Genomic DNA, 23105 nt, shown 5'->3' with positions numbered 1-23105 from the left:
CAGAGGTTTTATGACGCTTACCTACATTTATGTCTGCCACTCAGCTTTTGGGTGTAAATCTCCATATTCAATGCACAAAAATTTTAAACTGGCAAAGTGGCCAGGCCGTCTGTAACTGCATTCACAATACTAATTCTTACAGTTCACCGGTCCAGCACAAGTTAACACAGAGAATAAACAGCCATGCTTTTTTTTTTTTATCTTACTGAACAGTCAGTGTCTTTATTGTAAGGCTTTAACTGGGCTTCTGTAAAACAACACTTGAAGAGAACTTGAAGCCGGTAGGAATTTTTTCACCTTGCAGACCTCTTATTTGTTGTGTAAGCCAACAATCCGAGATTGTATATTTCTAAGGACTAACTTAGTTATTTTTCTGTTTGAAAAGGTTAAACAAGTCACTGTGTGGTAACTCACACACGTCATCGTCAAACTGATGGGAAATCAGGCTCAAGGGCTTTTACTTTTTCAGTCGAAGCTGGATGCGTTCATAATAGAGGAAGTGTACCACCTAGCGGTAATTTGAAGCTTACACACATTAAATTAGTTAAAGATCATAAAAAAAATAAACATTTTGAACGACAATCAGCCAACAATTTTTTTATTAACCATTTTCGTTATACTTAAAAAAAAAATACAGACATTCCACCGGATGTCATTATATAAAAAAGTGCCTTAACGCAGCAGACCTTTGTGGATATGTTGAATTGAAGTCAAAATCTCCCACAGATTTGGTTGCGTGACATAAAACTGCACAGAAGAGAAATAAATGCACACATTAACAACTTTTTGTTAAAACAGCAGCTTTGATTAGAAATAAAGGAGAGGAAAATTTTCGCGGTACGCGTGGGCCTACAAGGAGGCAGAAATCAAAACTCCCCCGGAGCCACCTGAAAGGTGATCGGTTGCCGCAGAAACTGAGCTGTGACGTCACCGACCTGAGCGACAGGTGTCGTTAGCGAGCAGGAGATGTTCGAAAACGTTTTCAGCGTTTGACTGGGAGTGACAACACCAGGCCTAAACGTGAGTATGCAATTTGGGAAGGCATTTCAAGAGCGAGTCCGTGTTTATGTTGTGAGCTTTTGTTTTATGAGGTAATGTGAACATGTTTTAACTTCGGTTCTAAAGCAGCCATGAAAAGGCCGACAAATGACGTGTCTGCTGCTGATATTTACATTTTTAAGGGCTTCGTTCATTCAGTAATTTAATAAATAATAATAATAAAAAAAATAACGCGGCTGTTAAACTTCATTTTCCATAATGTACTTCTGCGTTTTGCACCCCCCCCCCCCCAAAAAAAAATAAAAAAAAATAAAAAAATAAAAAATGCCGACTGTTTTGGCTTTCTGACCATGAGACCAGCTGTGTTGTGGCTTGGATGAGATCCAGTGTGTATGTGTAGAGCAACCGCGCAAGGTTTTTGGATTGTTTGACTTGTGTGATACGCAGGCCTTGAGGCCACCTGCCATTGGGGATCTTGCCCTGTGCGGATACCAGAACCTGCCTTTTAACTGGAAGCCAAGTTGTGGCTCTTTCATGTGGGCCCGATCTCCTTAAGACATCGGCAAATATTGAACAAGTCTCTGCCCAGAATCAAACACATCTGCTCTCATGTTAGTCCCCACCGTTGGAGCAGAGACAAGGAGAAAGCTAGGGTGGGGATGGGAGGAGGAGAGGGGGGGCAGCATTAGCTTCTGTGTAGACACAGATCTGAAGTTTATAGCTGACAAACACAAATGCTCAGTTTTGAGGAGCTTAGGCTAACTGCGTTCCTCTGTAAACAAATACGAATCTGTGTGAAACGGGTTGCAAGATCAGCTCTGACATTTCATATGCCTCAGTCATGTTGCAGAATCAATCGGACGTATTTTAGGATTGTTTTTGGACGCTTCCTGCTGTGGTATTAGTCCAGATTATGGCATTAAGTATAGTTTTAAACACTTGGACCTGTAAGAGAGTTTAGAGTAGCGTGTTGTATACGCTCCTAAAAGCAGGAACTTTGCCTCATATGCAAATAAACCATCAACTATACAAATCCATGACAGACCTCCAAAACGGGCTGCTGTAATGTGAGCAAACATTTTACTGTTTCAGTGTCTGTTTAAATCTCTCTTTCTCTCTCTCTCTCTCTCTCTCTCTCTCTCTCTCTCTCTGCTTTAGTCTCTGTTTACTCAGCCAGATACTTTCTGATCTCGCATAACATGAGTCATATGCGGCTCGGTCCATCGTGGACAACTCGGGAGAGGCCTTTCATGGCAAGTTTACAACTCTCAGTCACTGAAACTGGGACTAGTGCAACTGGTACAACTCGTTTTAAGCAGTGCGGCTCCTCCACCAATCAGCTGGTGTGCTTCCTGAAGCATATCCTGTTGTTTGTCATAGTTAGGATGGTTGAGATGTCTCCGGGAAAAAAAACAAATTGTGGAGTGGTAAGAAACTAACTCATTGTCTCCGTCACGCCATTCAGAAGAGGTCAGCCGAGCAGGTAAATTCGATTTTCTTTGCCTAAATTTGAGTAGAAGAATCCCAAATGAGTGGTCCTTGTGGGCAAGTTTTGACTTTTATAGGATCTCTAGAATTTGTGTGGTGCTAAAATTAACATGGAGGTTACCAATCACACTTTCCTGTTTGAGTTTGTTGGTTTATTTATTTTTTTTTTTAAAGGGATGAGTTTTCATATCTCATCCCTAATTCCACTTGTTTCCTAAATACATTCTGTTGTGCACTTGGAGTCTCTAGGAGTGCAGAAAATGTGACTATAGACTGGCCAGGTTCTGCATGGATATGTTTAGATTCAGCTTGGTTCATGGTTTTTCAATATTTTTTAAATTATGTTTTTTAAACAGTTATGCCACAGTATTATCTGCTCAAGTGCTCAACAAGGTCATGGACTTTTGACTTACCAATTTGCGAATCCAACATTTTTTATTTATTTTTTTTAGGTGTGATTTTGTAGTCCAAGCGTGTAACCCCTGCAATTTATTACACCATCCCCCAGCACACTATAAAAATGGCCGAACGGGTGGAGTGGAACGCTCTGTAACCTGAAGGAAGGAAGGGATGGATGGATGGATGGATGGATGGATGTGTGTGTGTGAAGTGCCTCATTTGCATTTTAAAGAAACCACACCAAAACAAGTTGCTGTCAGATTCACCTCAGAACAGGGGTAAAAGAGGGGCCCGTCAAGTTACAGTTAGAGGAATTCAGGCCAAAACATTGTAGTTCCACTTTAAGCCTGCGTCACACTGCGAGATTTTGAAATAGTTGGCTGATTATTCATAACCCGAGAGACACCACACATATAGGCTTGCTCGTACAGCGTGTGGCGTCTGGTCAAACAGAAAGCACAACACACCGCACACGAACAGATTCCACTCCGGATCATTCAGATGTCAGATGGGAAACCTTGCAAAACCTCTCGAGATTAAATTTTAGAATAAATAAAAATGCCCATTGAGGAAGAACCTTGGCGATTATTTGTCCTCGTAGAACACCACACACGCTACGACATCAGGCCTAGACAATCCAACACGTTGAATATCCCCGATCTGAGGTCGGAGCGCTTCCGACATCCTTCCGATTAGACCGGATCACTCTTTACACACCACGCTCAACAGAAATATCTCTTAAGATTATCTTAAGAGCCATCCCGATGATCAGGACATGTTGGAAGGGGAAGATCGGAGCAAAAATCGGCGCTAATTATCCGGCCGTGTGAACCAGTCTTTATATAGACACAACTGGATGATTTAAATGTCATAAGGGAGGCATTCAAAAAACATATAGATCCCGTTTTTAACAAAATGAAACAATAACTTGTTCTTTAATGTAGCAAAAAGTAAGATATTTACTCTAAAATCAACCTAGATCATTCCCTATCGGTTATCTCCATCAGCAATGTCTTAGTCACGTTTTTTTCCTTTCAAACCTAGAGGTACGGTCCGGAACTACTTTGGTTCAGAATGTAGCCCGTGTTTTCTTCCTGGTTTCTGAGCCAATCATATGAGGGTTCCCAAACCAGAGCTCAGCATTTGGTATTTTATCTTGGCAAAAGAGCAGCAGCCTTTTGTAGTTTTCAGAATTTTTATGCTAAACTGTGCAGGTAGAAAACAGAGTTCTTAATCACTTTTTTTTTTTTTTTTTTTTACTTTCTGACAGGTATCACTTAAAATGGATGGCAAAAAGAAGTTTTTGGATCATTTTCGTCTAAAACCGAAACTACCCAACCCCAAGAAGCCACGTAAAAAGCTGCTTGCCAAACAGCCAAGGAATCTAGCCAATCGGCGAAGCATATCGGTGCCAGACCTTACCCTTATTCCAGGCGTAGCCATTCCTGCTGAAAGGGATGCCCTGGCCACCCCTTCTGAGCGCATCAGCTTTGGCTACTCTCCTGGTCTGAGTGATACGGATTCTGTTGCTAGCAGCTCAATCAACGAAGGACCGCTTTTTGACGACAAGTTCACCGACTTGCTCTCAGAGATTCCACACGTGACTGATAAGCCGTGCAATCTAGCATTATCATCAAGCAGAGTGAGTGCCCCGCCAGCCTTTGACGATGGGATTTACACAAAAAATTCAAGCCCAAAGACCAGAAGGGATGTTAATATAGAAGGCATTTCTGAGGAGGATAAAATACCCAGGGTTTTGCCAAAGTTCACATTCGAGCCAATTCAAGAACCCAAAAGCGATCAGGCGGAGAAGAAAAGTCCGCCCGATGAAGAGCCCCGAACTCGCAGAAGGATGTCTGACACCGTTGCGGCCGTTCTCAACAGAGCATGCTCACTGGGGGACGAAAGACGTCCTCACGTCGAGAAGAGGACCGTGATGTTCGAGACAAAAAAGCCGACGTTTGAAAAGCTGGCTCTGCAAACCAGCCGACCCAACTCCTCCACAGAAAGGCAGTCCTTACTAGATGCTCAATTTGTCAGTGCAGATGCTTTGTCTCTGTATTGTGCTTGTGGCACTCCCAGCGAGGAGCAAGGCACCATGCCCTGGCCATCGACCTGGGAGGAAGAGGACCTTGAACAGGTGTCCTCTTCCTCTCTGCTCAGAGAGATGTCCATGGACGAGGGTCTTCTGGATTTGGAAAACCAGGAAGAGTCACTAGAGGAGGTCAGTTACATGGATTCTTCATTTACTTTTTTCTAGGTTGAACTATAGCCTAGATCTAGGTAGATTAGTCTTGCTGTTAGATTAAATGTTGTTTATGTGTATGTTTTGTGTGAAATGCTTTACAGTACCTCCCAATAGCAACCTCTTTTATTTAAATATTTGTCCATAATTTCATTGTACATGACTTATTTTTTTGGAATTAAGTAAGGTACAATGAAAAAGGCCTAATCTTCAGTGAATATGTCTTAAAAATCCAGTTTCTAGATTAGTATAGTAACATGAAAAAGCAATGGGCACATTGCAGGCTAACGATTTACTCATTAGCATGTTTTCTTTCCCATTAAGAGGAATTGACATGAGAATTGGCACACGTTCTCTTATTTTTTTGTTTAGTTTCACTTTGTTACATTCAAAATACTGTTTTTTTTTTTTTTTGGTAGGGGGTTACTGTAGCATTAGTTTACCATCAACCTTTGACGTAAGGTACCTAATTTTTATTGTAGTGATCTTTTAACAACAACCATTTAAGCATTTTAACGTCTCTGAGGTATGGGAACAAAACCAGTTACAAACCTGTGTTACAAGTCAGTTACACAATGAGGTTTAAACCTCTTTTACCATGTGAACAAAAAGGCTGATACGATCTTTTATGTACCGCTGACGCTCTATGCCCCTTAAGAATTCATAGGGTAAGGGTACAGAATATGTTTTGAAATGTCCATTTTTAAAATGCAGAGATCAAGTTTGTGTTGATTTTAAAAGGCCATTTTCAATCTTCCTTATTCAGAACTCTGCAGAAGCTTATGAACCATGTGAAGAATTTGATGAAAATGGTCCAGAGCATGCAGAAGGCGGCGTGAGTACTCGCACACCAAAATACGCCAAGCAGCCGCCGTAAACAGTCTTGTTGACATAAGTGTGGGTTCTCCACAGGACATCTTGTCGCCAGGCCTTCACATACCCTCCCCGTTCCAGAGGTACCTCCTGAGCATCAACTTAAAGTACGGTCGGAATCTGGTCGTCAGAAGCAGGCGTTCCGGTAGGTCACCGATTTGACCCTCACAGGGTCCGGACCCTCTCACGACCTGTTCAACTCAGAAGCGCGCATCATTTGAAAGTGCTCTTTCCACCATAAGTTAGGCTGAGCTGCATCTGGCTGGAGCAGTTCACAGAACGCAGGCCCCACTTTCGGCCGAAGGAATGCAGTTCATTGTGTTCCGTCTTGGTGATAGCTAAAGGGCGAGTTCTTAATGAAACACTGCGAGTGAACAAAACCTGAGTGCATTTTTTCATCTTTAGCCACAGAAGCATTGGGAAACTTCACATTGTCAAAGTGTTAGCGTGATGAAAAAGAATGAGGTGTGTTCACGTTTTGCTTTAATACAGCTTTGCTATGAAAATCACACCAAAAAAAACATCTCAGAAGTATGCAGTTAGACGAGTATGGCAAAAAGCAGACTGGTCCCGAGCTGATGCTTTTGTTTCATAAACAAAAATGTCATTGGTGTAGGTAACTCCTCATTTAAACAGCTGTTTCAGATAGATTTAATACAAAAAACTGGCTCTACTCTAATGTCCTGCACAGTTTTTATATAGGCAAGAAGTTGTTTTTCTTTTATTTATTTGATATTTGATTTAAACAATGCATGTCTTTTTTCATGCAGTCTTACATTTAATGCCACATTTTAGTTGTAATAGTTACTGGGACATCTCAGCCATTTATTGTATCACTGGAAAGTTGATTTTAATTCTGTAATTCAATTCATAAAGGAAAGCTTGTTTCTCAGATTTCCTTATGATTGAAATATTACACAAGAACAGAGAAAAACATCTTTAATGTGGTTATCTTATGGCCTACACTGTCGTGGGAAAGACGGTCAACTTCAGAGTTGTCGATAAAGCCTCATCGACCACCTTCATGGCTAAAGCAGCTGTCTGTGTGGGATCCAAACACGTTATTGGAAAGTTGGGTGGAAGGAAAAAGCGGTAGAAAAAAAGGATAACTTGCTACCTTGTGGGAGAAAAAAAACATTCAAGATTTTGGAGGAGCTTCAAGAGCCACCACACACACAGATCCAGATCATGCACTGCAACGGTTGCATTTCTTGAGCTGAACCAGAAGTTAGAAGTTTCTAACCTGGGCTGAAAATGACTGGACTGTTTCTATTTAGTTTAAAGTCCTCTTTTCACATAGGTCAATTTTGCACTTCATTTGAAAATCAAGAACTTAAAGTCTGGAGGAAAAGAGGAGAATAACCAAATCCAAGCTTCTTGAGGTTTAGTGTGTATTTTCCATAGCAAGAGATGACCTGCTTGTGTTGGTCCAGTGTTTTTTTTTTTTTTTTTATCCAATTTAATGTCAGAGGAGTGGATTTTAGAGGACTTCATGTTTCTCTCTGCTGATGAGCTTAATGGTGATGCTGGTTTCATATAGTAGAATTTGTCACCTGGCTGTGCTGCCAGATACCTGGTTTACTGTTGAATTATTGTGCTTGATTGACCAGCAAGCTGGCCCAAGCTAAACCCCTAAAGAGAGTTTACTGAGTATTGTCAAGCAGAAAATGAAGCATACTAGACCCAACAGTGCAGATGAGCTTAAGGCCTGTTTTAAGGCAACACGTGTTCTCTTAACACCTCAGCAGAGCCACAGGCTGTATTACATGGATGTTTTATGTGGTTCTGATTTGTGTGGCTTTGACCGTGGCCTGGTCATTTTTATAAAAGAGATGCCTCATCTCATTGGAAATTTTTGATTAAGTAAATGTATATTTAAAACAACTGCACAGAAAATATTAGTTTTACTTTTTTCAATTCAATTGCTGAATAAAGCAGCTTTTGGATGTTTTAATTTATTCAGATGCTCCAGTAAACGTTAAATCCAGCAACTGTGTCTGTTAATAGATATTTTGGTTAGGTTTGTTATTGTTACTTGTTTATATTTACAGTGCACATTTATTTTTATTTAAAAAGTCTAATAACCTTAAGGGTGGAAAGACTGATAAACTGTCTCTGTTTCATTTTGAATACAATTTTGACCCTTTTTTAGAAGATCCAGTTGTTTTACAGCTTCAGAACAACAGCATCCTCTAGTGGCTACAAATGAAACTACTGGAGTATGAGGTGGGGAAAGGCTGTGTGGTCTGAAGCAGGATCATTTACTGACATATTTCAGAGTTTTGGCAACTTCTTTTACTCAGAATAAAATTGGAAGCTCATGTTCGAGCAGGTGGTAGATGTATTCGGCGCTTCAAATGAAGTATAATTGAATTTCAAAGCCACATCGGCATCAACAAATCCGAAATTCAATCTTTCAGGATACTCTTCTGTTGACCATAAACGGTGTCGCTGTGGAATTATCCTTTTTTTTTTTTTTTTTTCTACTCCTGTCGGATAAAAGGAGACCCTCCAAGCCCAGTGTCCTGTGTTAGTTGAGATCTTACACTTCATGACAAGATGGCACAATGATGATGCAATGCCCATACACGCCCCCTGCCTCTGCACTGTTTGCCCAACAATCAGCACTGTGCCAAAGGGCCACCAATGGCATACATTGTCATTACATATTCTGAAAGGGACCCACACCACCAGCCCCCCCACTCCTTGGGGTTTTTTGTTCTCCACTCTTTTCCTTTTCTTCCCCCCATTAATTTCCATCGTCACCATTCTCACTCATGCCAGAGCTTTTTTTTTTGCCGTGCTAGCTGCCACATTCTCCTCCTGTCAAGTTGCCTGGAGGTTTCCCTGTCACGGGCTGGCAGGGTGGAGCTGCTGTGGGTCCTGCCTGCCTTTGCGAGATGTTCATTTGGAGTGGGGAGCTGACAGGCCTGACAGCCCATCCCCACAGGGCCTTTGTCATGTGATTCAAGCCTCCCCGCAGGCTCTCTCAAGCACCCCTTTATTCCCCCTCTATACAAATGAAGGCATGGGGCTGGCTTTCATTTTTTTGGCCAATCTGCGTGCAATTGCAGAAACAAAGAAGTCCGATACCCCCACCCCGCTCCCAGACGGACTTTCTTAACAGGCTTGGGAGATTAACACTGGTTGCTTCTAGATTTTCGGGGTTCTGGTCGCCTCATGCTGGCGAGTGTTTCTACTCTTTTGACAATTAAACGGCTACTTTCCTGGTTTCGCCATGTGTGGGGTAAACGTCCTGCCCGCGAATGACAGTACCTCACATGATTATGGGGGAAGGGTGTCTATTTTTCCTACGCACAGTGCACACACATGGTAAAAATCTACGCTCTAATAATGCTTGAATAAAAAAATCCCTTCTATTATTAAATGAGTGATTGTACAATAATCTCTCAACATGGTGATGATTTTTCTATTTTTTTTTTCCAAATTAATTTCAGCTACAAGTGATCCTTATGTGAAGTTTAAACTTGAAGGGAAGCAGTTCTATAAAAGTAAAGTGGTGTACAAGGACCTGAATCCCCGATGGAACGAGTCCTTCTCTCATCCGCTTCGAGACAGGCACCACGATGTGGAACTGCGGGTAGGCGTTCTTTGTTTTAACACACAAAGTTAGAATTTAACCTGGCAACGTTTAATCTCACGAGATGTGTGACATGGGTTCTAACAATGTTGGCAGGTCTACGACAAAAATCTCACAGCTGATGACTTCATGGGTTCAACCAACATTTCTCTGAAAAACCTCGAGTTGCACAAGTGAGTATTTGATGAGTGCAGTTTTTCTGCATTTCATGATTTAATTCGAAGTGGAAAATAAAACGACAACAAAAAAAATGTAAATAAGTGATCGTTGGTTTTCATTCTGCCCTCCAACAGGACACATGAGATGGAGTTGCAGCTTGAGGACCCTAAGAGCAAAGAAGATGACATGGGCGTTATCGTCGTCGAAGTCCACTTGACGTTCCGAGATGCCACAGTGAAAAGAGGCCCTGTATGAATATATCTGGTTTACATATATTATTTTTATTCTTAGATCTCTTTGCAGATGAAAATTTCTTAGTCGTACTAATGCGTGTTCTTTTCTTTTCAGAGATTCCGTCCGAAAAAGAAGGTAAGTACTTTCATACTTCAAGCATTTTCTTTTATATATAGATATAAAAAAAGATGTCCTGAATGCGATTACTGTAGCATTCTTCAACCAAAGCTTTTCTTTTATTCAGCCGTTCTTGTCCAATGAAAACACTAGGGGGCACTAGCTCACTGTGAAATAGCAAAACAAAGAATTATGAATATGTTGTGGACCCTGGCTTTTGTGTGCAACCTTGTTTTCAGCACAGACCATATATATTCAGAAGGTGGTTAATTAACCTTTTTAGCCGTTAATGTTTGCTATTTAAGCATTAAAGTAATACGGCCAAATCTCCTACATATCAAAATCTGAATATTACAACCAGAAATTTTTTTCCCTAACAAATTTTTTTTTTTTAAATATAATTATTGCATAGGAGTATTTTATTTAGCAGTAAACAAAGTTTTCATTTCCCCCTCAAGTGGTTTTCAATACACCGTTGCTGTAATTACATTCAGAGTGAAATTGGAGGGTTGCTGCTTGGGACTCGCTCTGCAGCGAGTGGGTTTATCTTCACACCTATGCTGTCGCTACATCTGCCACTGTTCAGTCTCTTGATGGTCCAGCAGACAATCTCAATTTGAAATGAGATGACAAAGGAATGAATGCCATTTTCCTTCAGCGTTGCAGGTTATCCGCTGCAGATGGTTAAAGATACTCAAAGGGAGGCAGAAATGTGCAGTGGGACTATACGCAATGTTCTGCCTGCTTAAATCAGACTCCTAATTGAACCATGTAACAATGTACCCCCCCCCCTCCCCTCCCATTTGTTTTTTGAGAAACATACAGTATCTTATTGCGTTTAACACCTATCGTGGTCTTACAGCTCAACTCCCCCTACTTTGGAACATCGTTTTTTTTCTCCCTCTGTGATACCACCGCAGAGACCGGGAATGGCAAGTGCCCGAGTAAAACTCTGTGCTGTGTGATAGTGTTTCAAACAGGAGGGGGTGTGTGGGAGAAGCGAAGGGGGTGGGTGGCGGTGGTGTGCTCGGGCTGTTCGAGGCACGTTGCCAGTGTGGGATGCCTAAGATCGGCAGGGCTGATAATTCCCAGGCATGGTGGGCAATAACCCAGATGTTAGAATGTAATATCACAGCTGTGGACGGACAGTGCTGAGGTACCAGCCAAATGGACCCGTGGTCTGAGCTCATCATGCTTGTCCCCATGCTGTCCCACCATATGGAAGCAATCGTGCAGCCCTTTTAGGACCAGGAATAGATTCTCTTTAGGGGCCACTTATAGTTAAGTGGAATTGTTTTATTGGCCGCTGAGATAGAAATGTGTCCAAGATAAACACTTGGGAGGACTTGGCTGAGGCCTGTTTTATATCGCTCCCTCTACTCCCTCTTGTTCCTCTCCTTTTGAAGGGGCTGATATTTATAGGGCCGTGCCTGTGGTATTCCATGTTAATTCAGGTCCCTGAGATATGCTTTGATCCCCTCCGGATTGGGTGGCAATGTGGGTTATGACCCCGTAGCGACAAGGAGCTGCTCGCTCCCCCCCCCCCCTCTCTCAGAGTGGCAGGGGGAGTTGCAGCAAGGCCGTTTGAAGCGGCGTCGCCGGGGCAGCCGAAGGAGTGAGGCAATCAAAGAGGCTAGAGCAGATTACGCTGCTGCTCTTTAATTACAGTCAGCTCTACACAACCTCTGTGCTGTTTGTTTTTACAGCCCTGGCCTATCACCGCACGGCCTCACGGGAACTCCAACATGGAAACATATCAAGGCCTCTCTTCCTCTCCCCTTCCTCCGTGGCACATAGCTCAAACGGAGCGTTTGCTGTTTTCTCCGTCATTTTCCTGAGTGTCTGAAAACTGCTATGTAGTTTTATAGCAACAATTGAGGGGATAAAAAAAAGTGCTTGCTACAAACATTCATCCATCCCTTTTCGCCCATTCCGTATTTAAGGTCAAACCTCTCTACGGATATTTGCGTTATATATATTTTTTTAACTCTTATATATATTTTTTTAACTCTTATATACTCTGTGGGCTGAGAAGTCCAGAAATTTCAATCTGGAAGTTTGCGATTTTGACATGAAAAAGTGTGTAGCGACCCTGATGTTAATTTGAGCGTGGCTATATTGGCCGATGCGCAGTAAACTCCTTAATGCCGGCCATACATACTGCATGTATGCATAATTTGCTGATGAGAGTGCTGTGCGGTTAGCATCATTACTCACTGCTGCCTGCTGTCTCTGCTGCAGTATGCCAAGTGTCCTGCCTCCCCACACTCAGTCTGGGAGCCAGTGATGAGTGGGACTGTCACAGCCAGGGACATCTGGCTGTTCGCTGACGGTCCTCTCTTCCTGCCTTTCCTGGAGCCTCCATGGTGTGTGCTTTGCTTGTCAGTAGAGATGTGCTAATGTGCTCCAATAGAGATAGCCCTGTATAATGTACACCTTTGTCCTACTTTCGTGCAGGAAGTTAACACGATATGCTGTTAGGCTGAGGCAGCAGCATGTTTTTAAAAATAAACAAAAGATGCTCTAACTACGTACAGAGGCAAACCAATTTGTTGGTACATCTGACGAAGATGTAAAAAAATGCGTTAAATAAGCTGTGATGGTTGTGGAAGAAGATCGATACTGTCTGTTGAACCACTCCTGTGTTTATTTGGCCAATTGGATTGGATCGTAATTATGTTAAAAAATAAATGACAGGCCATTTTCAGTTTTGTGTATAATCTTCTATTTGAAAGATTTGATGATGCCATTGCTTTCTAGCAAGATTAGCAAGAGAGACGTGGCCACAGGACCACAGATCATCCATCTTACTCAATTGTGGGCAAGAGGGGCTTTTTCACTTATTCATCCTCAGTTACCATGCCAAACCAGGAGTGTTTGTTCCTGGAAAAGTTTAGTCTTAAAAGCATGCAGTTCCAGCTACAGTCCAAGTTACACTAAGCACACCCTATTTTCTTTTTATGCTTGTGATAATTGGTGGAAAAAAAAAATATTTTTGGGACATCACTCCCAAACAACCAGTTGATATGTAGATGGTGTTTGTAGAGACTTGGTGAGGCCAAGATGAGCTTTGAAGCTTTATCTTCCTCTACCACCTTCCTCACGGTGCAAGGTGACCAGATAAGTGTTGGTCCTCATCCAGCCTAGAGGCCACTGGCTAAAGAAAATGGGCCTCTGTGTTACATTATAGATATACCTCCATGGAACAGATACCCTTGAATTAGTTATGAAAAGTACCTAGAAACATTTATCAAATGAGGAAAAAGTAATGTATGTATTAAAAAAAGCTTAAATCGTATTTCTTCTAAATTATTTTTTAGCTAGAGCTGTGCATTGTATCACAAATGTATCATTAATGCTATATTTCAAAGAGGTGCTTGGACTACAATAAATAGTAGCCAATTAAACAATTGCTATGCAAGTAATGTTTGCTGATGCCTGTTGTTTTATGGCAGCAAAAAAAAAAAAATGTTTTAGCACTGCAATTAAGATGTTTTGGTCAGGTCGTTAAGAAACTGCCACTGTTTCATGGCCAAAAGAGCAAAAGCAACTTTTTAAATAAAAACATGTTAAGACAGAAATAAGGAATTGTTTTTTTTTTAGTAGCTGAGTAGAAAATCTGGGTTCAATGTTTGCAAGCACTCTAAAGCAGGAAAAAAACACATTAACATTGTTAAGTTAAATATTTGTTTATTGTAATTCATTGTCATATCATTACCGCAACATTTGCCAATGGTATGGAATATCACATGCTTCAGTATTATTGTGTGGGCCTGTTGTTGGGGAACAATTGATGGTGATTCTGTAAAAGAAACATTTTCTTAACACAGAATTTTTTTTTTTTTAAATGAATAATTAATCAGTGATCTTTAGAGCTGTTTTCGAGAAACTAGAGCTTTTAGAACATCATGTTAAATATTGTTTGTTATTGGTTGGCATCTCTGGTCAAGGAAAAGCTGCCAGGAGAGCCTTTTATGTTGAACTCCCCACATACCAAGTCTCTGGTTTAGGTTTCAAACCTTTGTTATCATTATAGTTTTACTTCTAACTAAATGAACTGGATAAACTAGTTAGTTAATTGCATTAAAGTAGCTTTGTTGGGAAAAAAAGTAAGCTAAAATGATCAAATAGTCTATGCAGTATGCCATAATGGTCACTTTAGGTTTATCATTGCATACTTATAAAATAGCGAAGAACCACCGTGTTGTCTGTTTTGTAGTTTGACTCTTTTCAATGAAACATGTTTTACTTTGTTGTCCTTTGAGTTACGCAAGGTGAGCATTTTATGCTTAGGTTAGCCTTGAAAATGGTTTTAATAAGGCCTCACCACTTACTGGCTTTCCTGTCAGAAATTCATACAAGCAATCTTGTTAAAATCTTTTGTTTAAACCAAACACTTTCAATACTCAGATTTTTTTTTAAGGTTGTTGCTATGGTATAGCTGCTGTTGCTGATATGGCGTTAAACCTAAATTGACTCTCCTTTTCCTACACTGAATAAATGTAGTTAAATGCTGGGCTCTTTTAAACTTTCAGAGTAAGATTTAGCTGCTGTGAATAGATCTTTGTCTTCAGCCTTTTCATGTGCTTCTTTGCCCAACAGCAGCAGAACCAGTGCCCAACTCCACGCCTTTCCGACTCACCAAAGAATCAGCTGAAGAACCAGATGTGGAGCGGCGTACTCAGTATCACCCTGGTGGAGGGACAAGACCTGCCCCAGTACGGCCAGGGGGACGTATACGTCCGCTTCCGCCTCGGGGATCAGAAATACAAAAGCAAGGTCAGCTCTTTTTTTTTTTTTTTTTTTTTTTTTGTATGTTTTGTGTCGTTTTTTTCCAACCACCTACTTTCCCTTTCCTGATGCTGCCTTAGCCTTCCCAGTTTACTTTTCTTCCAACTCTTATCCCTTCACTTCCCAGCGCCTCTCTCTCAGCAGGTGCCCGTCTGTGACTCACCTCCACCTTGGCTCACTGGGCCATGGCAGAGGGAGCTCATTAGACCGGGCAGGGCTGCCACTCACTTCTCAGTGCGCTACAGAGTGCTGGGCTTCATTGCCCTCATTTACATACCCAGCATGTCCTATTCGTCTTACCTGTATTTGGTAGCACCCCCCCCCCCCCCACCCGCCACCCCCACCCCCACCTCCCCGGTGATTCTGCGGTGCACTTGTCTCGTGTTGTCATGTTCTTTGTAAACCACTCTGCTTTCCTCTCTGCTTGTTTGTTTGTTGAACAAAGCTGATTCTAATTGGAAGCTGTCAGTGTTTACAATCCCAGAGTGGCAACCGAGGTGTACCCGTACAAGCGCACACAACTCGATACACATACACGCAACACAGCACACCTTTTTTTTTTTTTTTTTTTTCCCCTGTCTCCTGCTTTATTCGGCTCAGGCTGAACAAAGACTTTATCCCTATGTCAGAAAGGAGATACCTTGGTGTAATAAAGCATTAAACCTGGCATTTCATCAAAGTGTATACATCTGTGTGAGTTGCGTTATTGTATGAGCTAAAAACGGGTCTTTACTATCCTTTTAGAACCTTTGCATTCAACCGAATCCCCAGTGGAGAGAGCAGTTTGACTTCAATCACTTTGAAGACGTCCAGGAACCTCTGCAGGTGGAGGTGTTCTCAAAGAGAGGGCGGAAGGGGGCAGAATCATGGGGGATGTGAGTATTACCTGGTTGAGTCTAGTAACGTTCCCACACTAGTTTGTCTACAGAATTTGTTCAGAGTTTCTGCGGGATCTTAAAATCAAAGAGTGCACATCATTTTAGAACCAGAATACCTTCAAGGCTGAGATGTAAAAGAGAACCATATGGATCACAGTCTACATTTCCATTGTAATGTGTAATAAATAACAGCTTTCTGGAACAAATAGAGCTTTCTGAGTCTGCCTACTATAACCAGGACTCCTTGAAGTCCTTCCGTAGGGCGCCGGTTTGTTAGGTCTCCAAGCTACTGTACTCAGAAGAAATGTCTACTGACATTTTCAAATAAATCTCCACTCCATTAACTAGAAATTCTGTCTGAAACTTTCAGGCAAAACCTTCATCCAAGACAAAATTTGTCTTGGGTGACCATTGGGTGATGCATTGAAAACATTGTTCTTCATCAACTTTCAGCTGCTTTTTTGTCATCACATACTTCTTGAAAAAATTATAGAAGTATTAGATATGTCCTTTAAGGATTTCAATTACTGTATATTTTGGACCACATGGCGCACTGCATTCTAAGGCGCTCTGTGTATTAACATGTCTATTTTCACACATAAGGCACACTGGATTGTAAGATGCATTAAATGTTCTTCCCAAGTGTGTCATATTACTCCGCCCCTCCACCTACATACATACTACCTGAGAGAGAGAACTATCCGTCTTTGTCAGGAGGATGGAGTAGTTGCACTACACTGCTCTGTTTTTTAACATAAGGCCAAAATAAACTTCACTGGTATATTGAATTAACTTACTTGGTTTATTGTTGCTAGCTCTTACCCCGGGCGTGGGCCGCCTTACATGAATGCACTTCTAGTTTAAACATTACAGTCAGGCAGTCTTGTAGACAGCTCAGGGGTCTTGTTACAGGGCCGATCAGGTAGTGACGCAGTGTACCGTAATGCTCCAAATATCCATTGAGCGGAGCGGCTTTGTTGTCAACCAAAGTTGTACTTACACATTTGAAAGATTTTTGAGCACATTGTACCACATAAAATTGGTCAATTAGCACAACAAATATGGTAATCATACACAAGGCGCACTGGATTATAAGGCGCACGATCAATTCTTGAGAACATTTAAGGATTTTAAGTGCGCCTTATAGTCCAAAAAATATGGTATTGGTTTTAAAAATTCAGTCATAAATTCTAAATAAGCTTTCTTGATTTAACATTGCTATTTTATAGTTTTAGCTGAGAAATTCTGGTTTTAATATTCCCTGAGAATTTCATATTCTCATTATTGTTTGTCTCGATGTAATCCTGGGGGTGTTTAAATGATCTCAAATATTGTACATTTAACAGTTCTAAATCTTGCAAAAATCCTGTTGTGTTTCAGGTTTGAGGTTGACGTAGCTAGGCTTCCTTTGAATGAAAGGCAGCACTGCACTAATGTGTTGGACCCTGGAAAAGGCAAGCTGTTCTTCCTGGTCACACTGAGGCCCTGCTGGGGCGTCTCGATCTCTGACGCTGAAAACCCTACATATGCGAATCAAGAGGAGAGAGACCAAGTGATGGAAAGACTTGTATGTTTTTCCTTTCAATAGCAACATCAACCATTGACAATACCTCCTTAAAATATATATATATATTTTTTACAAAAACATAAACCTATGTTCAGTAATCGTTTACATTTATTTATTTATTTTTATTTTTTTTCCACAATTGATTTCTTTCAGAGTTTGAAAAACTCTCACAAATGTTTACAAGATGTCGGGTTCCTTCAGGTCAGCGTGCTAAAAGCAAACGATCTTCCAGCCACAGACATCAATGGTAAAAACCCATTTACTTTTTCATCTGCTGAGCTCATATTAATGGCCTCTTCTTTACATTAGACCATAAAACGTCTTTTACCATCTGCAGGAAAAAGCAACCCCTTCTGTGTTATCGAGCTTGGGAACTGCAAACTTCAAACTCAAACTGTTTACAGGACAGTCAATCCAGAGTGGAACAAAGTCTTTACATTGTAAGAAGACTTCTATAATTGATCCCATCATCTGCATGTTTTTGTTCATATATTAAAGCTGTGCTTTCTTTTCTTTAAAGCCCAATAAAGGACATTCATGATGTTGTGGAGGTGACTGTCTTTGATGAAAATGGTGACAGATCCCCAAATCTTTTGGGGAAAATTGCTATCCCTTTACTGACAGTAAGTTTGGGAATGTTGTACATGAAACCCTAAATATGAATTGGTCTCAAAATACACTGAAAAGTGACCCATGTTTGTAAATTCTTAAAGGTTCAGAATGGTCAGCAGGTGTCTCTGCTCTTGAAGAAAGATGACCTGGGAAGAACGTCTAAAGGAACCATCACACTTTTGCTGGATGTCATTTATAACAAGGTAGGGATCAAATTTAATGTGTTTGAGTTAGCAGCTCCCATTATAAAGATATCCAGAGCTTTTCAGAAGTTATTGGCTTTATTGTCTTAAAATCTTTTTAATTTAATCAGATGAAAGAGAAAGACCTGGATTGGGAAAAGTTTCCTCTGGCTCTGAGGAATATAGTGTAAGGCAGCACTGCTCCTCTATCTGTCCCTGCACACTGCCGCTCAGATGGCTAAAAGAAGGCTAACACTTTAGATTAGTGAGTGGATGCTACTAATATTTTTTCAGAACAGACTAATTTGTCTTTTGGTAATATTTCTGGTGGCAAAAAACAAACAGTCATGATGTGGAAACTAAATAAGTGTCACCTATTACTCTAATTATTCTTTTTTTAAAACTTTTTTTTTTTTTAAGTACAGTCAGCAAGCCAAGAGCTACATGTCTGTTAAGCAGCAACTGCAGGCTGGCTACTCAAGCAGATGGACAGACTAATGAACCGGCTTATGTTGGCTTGATTACTTGTATTGTTCAATAAAGAGCTGAATGAAATAAGCACTTGAAAGCTACTATTAAATTAAACGGTTTTAGTAGATCTACATTTTAGCTTGAAGCTGAGTTTGAAAATTAAAATAGTAAATACATGTGATTAGAAAACATTAAAAGTGTGTTAGGGAAGTTTAAAGCTAAATTAAATCATATTAATAGACATGATTTAAACAGTCTCACGATCCATCAAAGTTCAGTTGCCCAGCCTTCCTAGTGAACTATCTTTATCATACTAAAGAAGCAGGGGGAAATTGCTGTAATTTCTTTAAGATTTGGAACTTATTTAAAATCAAGGCAAAAATAAGAAAATTAATGTAATAAATCCTATTATTTATCAACAAAAAGATCCCTGCCTACTGATTAAACCAGCAAAAAAATCTGAACAATCATGAATAACAACAAACACTAACTTTCCTTTCCTCTGACTGCTTATAAAGAAATTAATTTATATTGATATTAAAAACTCCCAACAACAATGTAGTAATTAAAACTTTAAGAATTACCTGAAGCTTATCAGTATCTTAGTCCCATTTCTGGATACTCATACTGAAATCTGTGGGGGTAAGTTGGCATGGATATGAAATCGAAAGTCTCTGGTCAAAAAACAGAGCAGCGTTTTTGAAGACTGAGTCGTTGCAGTTCCATCTCTTATGGAATCGCAGGGAAATCTGTGGATGTGTCGTTCCAACTCTGGTCTCTCAGCTTTGATGATGGTTGAGTCTTGGTACAAACAGCTGTTTGATCACCATAGAATCAGTGCAGCGATGAAAGAGGGGGCCTTTCCTTTTGGCATGGGATATGGATGCATGGATCGTCCCACTTTGGAGCACTACGGAACCCGTTGCTAATATGAAGCAACGTGATCTACTGGGTTAAGCTCCGTGGCCTTTTACAGTAGATATAAGAAAGAAATTAGAGGCAAACTTACAATCATTTTAAATCAACTCTACAACAGAGTAGACACGATGTTAAGGGCTGACAAACCAAATAATGCAACCAAACGTGAGGATTGGGCGGTAAACTCTTTCTTGCATCTAGTAGGAGCAGAAACTTTCTTCTGTTCAGTGTGGTTGATGTATAAATGTTCTTTTTTAGTGCCAGAGAGAGTCAACTAGGTCCCAAAACTATGGTTTAATGATGACGATAAATGTATAAAGGAATTACCTTCAGAATGAAAGATTGACTATCAGTATTAGATATTTAAATGACAATTGAGTATATCACATATTTTTTGATTTCTGAAATTATTTATGAACCATAATGATCATCACCTATGTAATTAAACTTAACCTTAAATTCTCTAATTTATGAAATACCTAAATGTATTTTTTTGTCTATTTCCTGTGACACCAGAAGACTGTGGTATTTATATTTGTCATAATAATGTCATAACAGTGGTAATATATAATATTATAGTATAATATGTAATGTCAAATAAAAGTTGTGAAAACTGCAATATTAATCATTTATTGCTGGTCCCAGGTCAGAGCTGGTGTCAGGACCTTCCAACCAAAGGAGGTAAAACTTACTGAGGAGAATCCAAAGTTCAACAAGAAGGTAATCTGTCTGTTTTTGTTTTAAATTAACATATTAAATCAAGTGTATCCCAGAAAGTCACAACCCACTTGCAAATATTTGGATTAAGTTTTGATAAGTTACACGCAAACGAATTGACATAATTGTTTTTGAGCAATACAGTTGAAATAACCTCGGATCACACCCATAAACATCATGTCCAGTAACAAACAATTATATCTGCTGTTGTTTTTTTTTTTTTCCAGATCCTTGCCAGGAATATATATCGGGTTCGAAAAATCAGTACAGCAGTTCTGCACACGTTACAGTACATTAAAAGCTGTTTTCAGTGGGAGAGCAGGCAACGGAGTCTAATAGCCTTTCTGGTAAGTCATTGCCTCACTTTAATGAACTCTCTTCAAGCCTTGGGGCGAGCAAGTTTTGTCCCGTTTCACTGAAGCCCGGCGTTAACTCTTTTTATTTTCTGCGAATGAGATGCCGAGGCAAATCTTCGCTTTAGCCATTTTCTCTCTGACAGTCTTTTTCCCATGAAAAAAAAAAAAAACCCACAACGTTGGCTCTCTGTTTTATTTTCTCCGTGCGTATGCAATAGATGTGATTTATCCTTTGAATCAAACCCCACTTGGCTTTCCTTCGGTCCTGATGACATTAGAGTATATTTGAAAGGGTGGGGTTTGGGCGTTTGTGCATCTGACTTCTTCGCAAAGCCTTCTAACCCAGGGGATGGTGTAAGGGGGATCACAGCCTGAGCTTCCTTTGTTGGAGTAGTGACAGTCTGACTCTGAGGTTTAAACCTTGTTTAAATGTCTCTGTTTAGCTGTTTTTAATGAGGGTATGTGATCTTAGGTCCTAAGCTTAAATAATCTTAAAGCACCTAGTGAATCTCCCAGAGCACAGTGCATGTAATGTCATGATTAAGAGTGTACAATTGCCATGAAAGCCCTGCCAGCACCGTGTCAGGGTGAGGAAGCGGTCACAGACAGGGTGTGTGAAGAAACTCTCCTTTTACCGCCTTTCTTCTGTCTGCGCCGTCTCAGGATGACATGCAATTCATACCTGGTGTATTCTATAAGCCCTGCTCACTGATACCGAGGTGCAAATCCCCTCAGGCACCGGCCGGGCTCAGTGTATCACAGCCTTTAGAACAGCGCGGCACACAGACAGACAGGCGGACACACAGACAGGAAGATGGAGAACAATGCGGGCAATTGTGTAAGGATAGAGTGTGGGAGGCAGGCTGCTATCTGGAAAAGAAAGTTGGAGCTCAAAGAGGAAGACAGCTCAGAGAGAGAGTGTGGGGGGGGGGGGGGGGCAGATAGCTGGGGACTCGGAGGCAGACGGACAGGCTTGGATGCGGGTTGGATTGCGGTCCGACAGGTGACAGGTCAGCGGGATGGGTCCTTCTTTCTCCGCCTATAATTAGATCCTCCGCAGGCGAGGCGTGCGTGCTGTAAAACACTATAATCTCTCATTTCCACTTCCACTCCACCTGCTGCTGTTAGGGTTTCACCGTGCAAACAGAGGTTTTTAGACAGAAGGAAAAGACTCAAAGGTAGCATTTTCATCATTATCAATGCAGTACAGTTGGACTTTAAGTGCTCAGTAAGCGTGAGGTATCAAGGTTTTTAAGAAGTTATGGTTTCAGAACACGTATATTGCTGTTCTTTAAATGAGTTTTCAGAGACGCCGCCGTAATGACCGAAGTGTTCTCCTCCCGAATGAAGCACAGAGTAGCTCTCACTCCCCCTCCCCGACATGTTGCTGTGCACTGCCTGTGGTATGGCTGAAAGAAGGTACATAGTTCCCTTTCTGGCAAGATAAATTCAACATACTTGAAAGAGAAATTCTAAAAGTCGAGGGCAGTCATGGCTGGGATATGGACAAAACACCAGCCATTACTGATCCAACACTACAAATAGCAAGTCATAAGCTTTATGCACGCTAGCTTCTGAATCGTGTCTCCCAAGTTCTTCAAATCTGACAGATTGTTAATGTTTGCACTCGTTCGTGCTGGAAAACCTCTTGTTTTTGCTCGTATCTTCTTGTTTTTGCTAATAAAGGGGACAGAGGTTCCTCAGTGGTGTTGTAGCTGGCTAAGTCTTTGTCTTTGATACCGGGAACTCAGGTTTGTTCTGTGAGGAAGGGCACCTGGCGTAAAAACCACCAAGTTTGTATACATGTAGTAATGACTTGCAATGGTGATCCCTGAATAATAGAACGACCGATAAGATTCGTGCCAGATGTATAGAGGTCATTAAAGGTCAATATGTCCAGTTTTTGTTTCAATATATTGTGTGGTCTGTGCTGCAGTGCTTTTCCACTCCTTTAAAACTAAAACTTCCAATCTACAATTTGCATGTTTCTTTAGCTGCCGACCACAGGCTCTACCGCTGATTGCCAAGATGCTAATTAACCAGAAACATCTGCATGTTATACCTCTGTTACTCTAAAAACAGCAGAACGGGAAAAGGGGATAATATGTTGTGCAATAAGCACATGGAAGCTACTTCTAAATTCTGATATTTTTTTTTCTGTTTTTGTTTAACTTTCTGTATTAAACTAAAAATGACCATATATAAACCACTCCTTCTTCCATCATTGTCATTTTTAAAGGACATGCCAGGGAACGTGCTGGAGTCGCTCATGATCTCTCTGGCTGTATATAGTGTAGATTAACAAAGTCTACCCCCTCCCCCACCTGTTGCTATGCCCCGCCGTTCAGCTGACTGAATGAAGGCCACTATGCGTTTATAAGAAAGTTCAATTTGGCTGTTTTTAAATATTTCTGGATGCAAAACAAAAATGGCCGGTCCTTGTGTGGAGACTTAGTAAGTGCCACCTATCACTCTTGCTATTATAAAACTGTCTTAAC

At 40.8% G+C, this 23105-nt stretch overlaps 1 protein-coding gene across 2 annotated transcripts in view; it reads left to right on the top strand.

Annotated features, from left to right (window-relative positions):
* The first annotated feature begins 919 nt into the window (after positions 1–919).
* mctp2a (multiple C2 domains, transmembrane 2a) overlaps positions 920–23105 on the top strand; it is a 55442-nt gene continuing 33256 nt past the window's right edge. The window contains exons 1-17 of one of the 2 annotated variants that reach the window (XM_036150079.1): positions 920–1020; positions 4157–5110; positions 5898–5966; positions 6044–6149; positions 9463–9605; positions 9702–9778; positions 9899–10013; positions 10113–10133; positions 14718–14894; positions 15651–15781; positions 17165–17351; positions 17505–17598; positions 17689–17791; positions 17872–17974; positions 18065–18166; positions 20180–20254; positions 20479–20598. In XM_036150079.1, the coding sequence (XP_036005972.1) occupies positions 4169–5110; positions 5898–5966; positions 6044–6149; positions 9463–9605; positions 9702–9778; positions 9899–10013; positions 10113–10133; positions 14718–14894; positions 15651–15781; positions 17165–17351; positions 17505–17598; positions 17689–17791; positions 17872–17974; positions 18065–18166; positions 20180–20254; positions 20479–20598 (2565 nt within the window). In that variant the 5' untranslated portion in view covers positions 920–1020; positions 4157–4168. Of the gene's footprint in view, positions 1021–2377; positions 2483–4156; positions 5111–5897; positions 5967–6043; positions 6150–9462; positions 9606–9701; positions 9779–9898; positions 10014–10112; positions 10134–14717; positions 14895–15650; positions 15782–17164; positions 17352–17504; positions 17599–17688; positions 17792–17871; positions 17975–18064; positions 18167–20179; positions 20255–20478; positions 20599–23105 lie in introns of those variants that run through there. The other variant, XM_036150087.1, reaches the window with a different exon arrangement.

This window comes from Fundulus heteroclitus, chromosome 2 (genome assembly GCF_011125445.2).
Source record: "Fundulus heteroclitus isolate FHET01 chromosome 2, MU-UCD_Fhet_4.1, whole genome shotgun sequence".
Classification (NCBI taxonomy): Eukaryota; Metazoa; Chordata; class Actinopteri; order Cyprinodontiformes; family Fundulidae; genus Fundulus; species Fundulus heteroclitus.
This window is presented reverse-complemented; position numbering and strand designations above follow the sequence as displayed.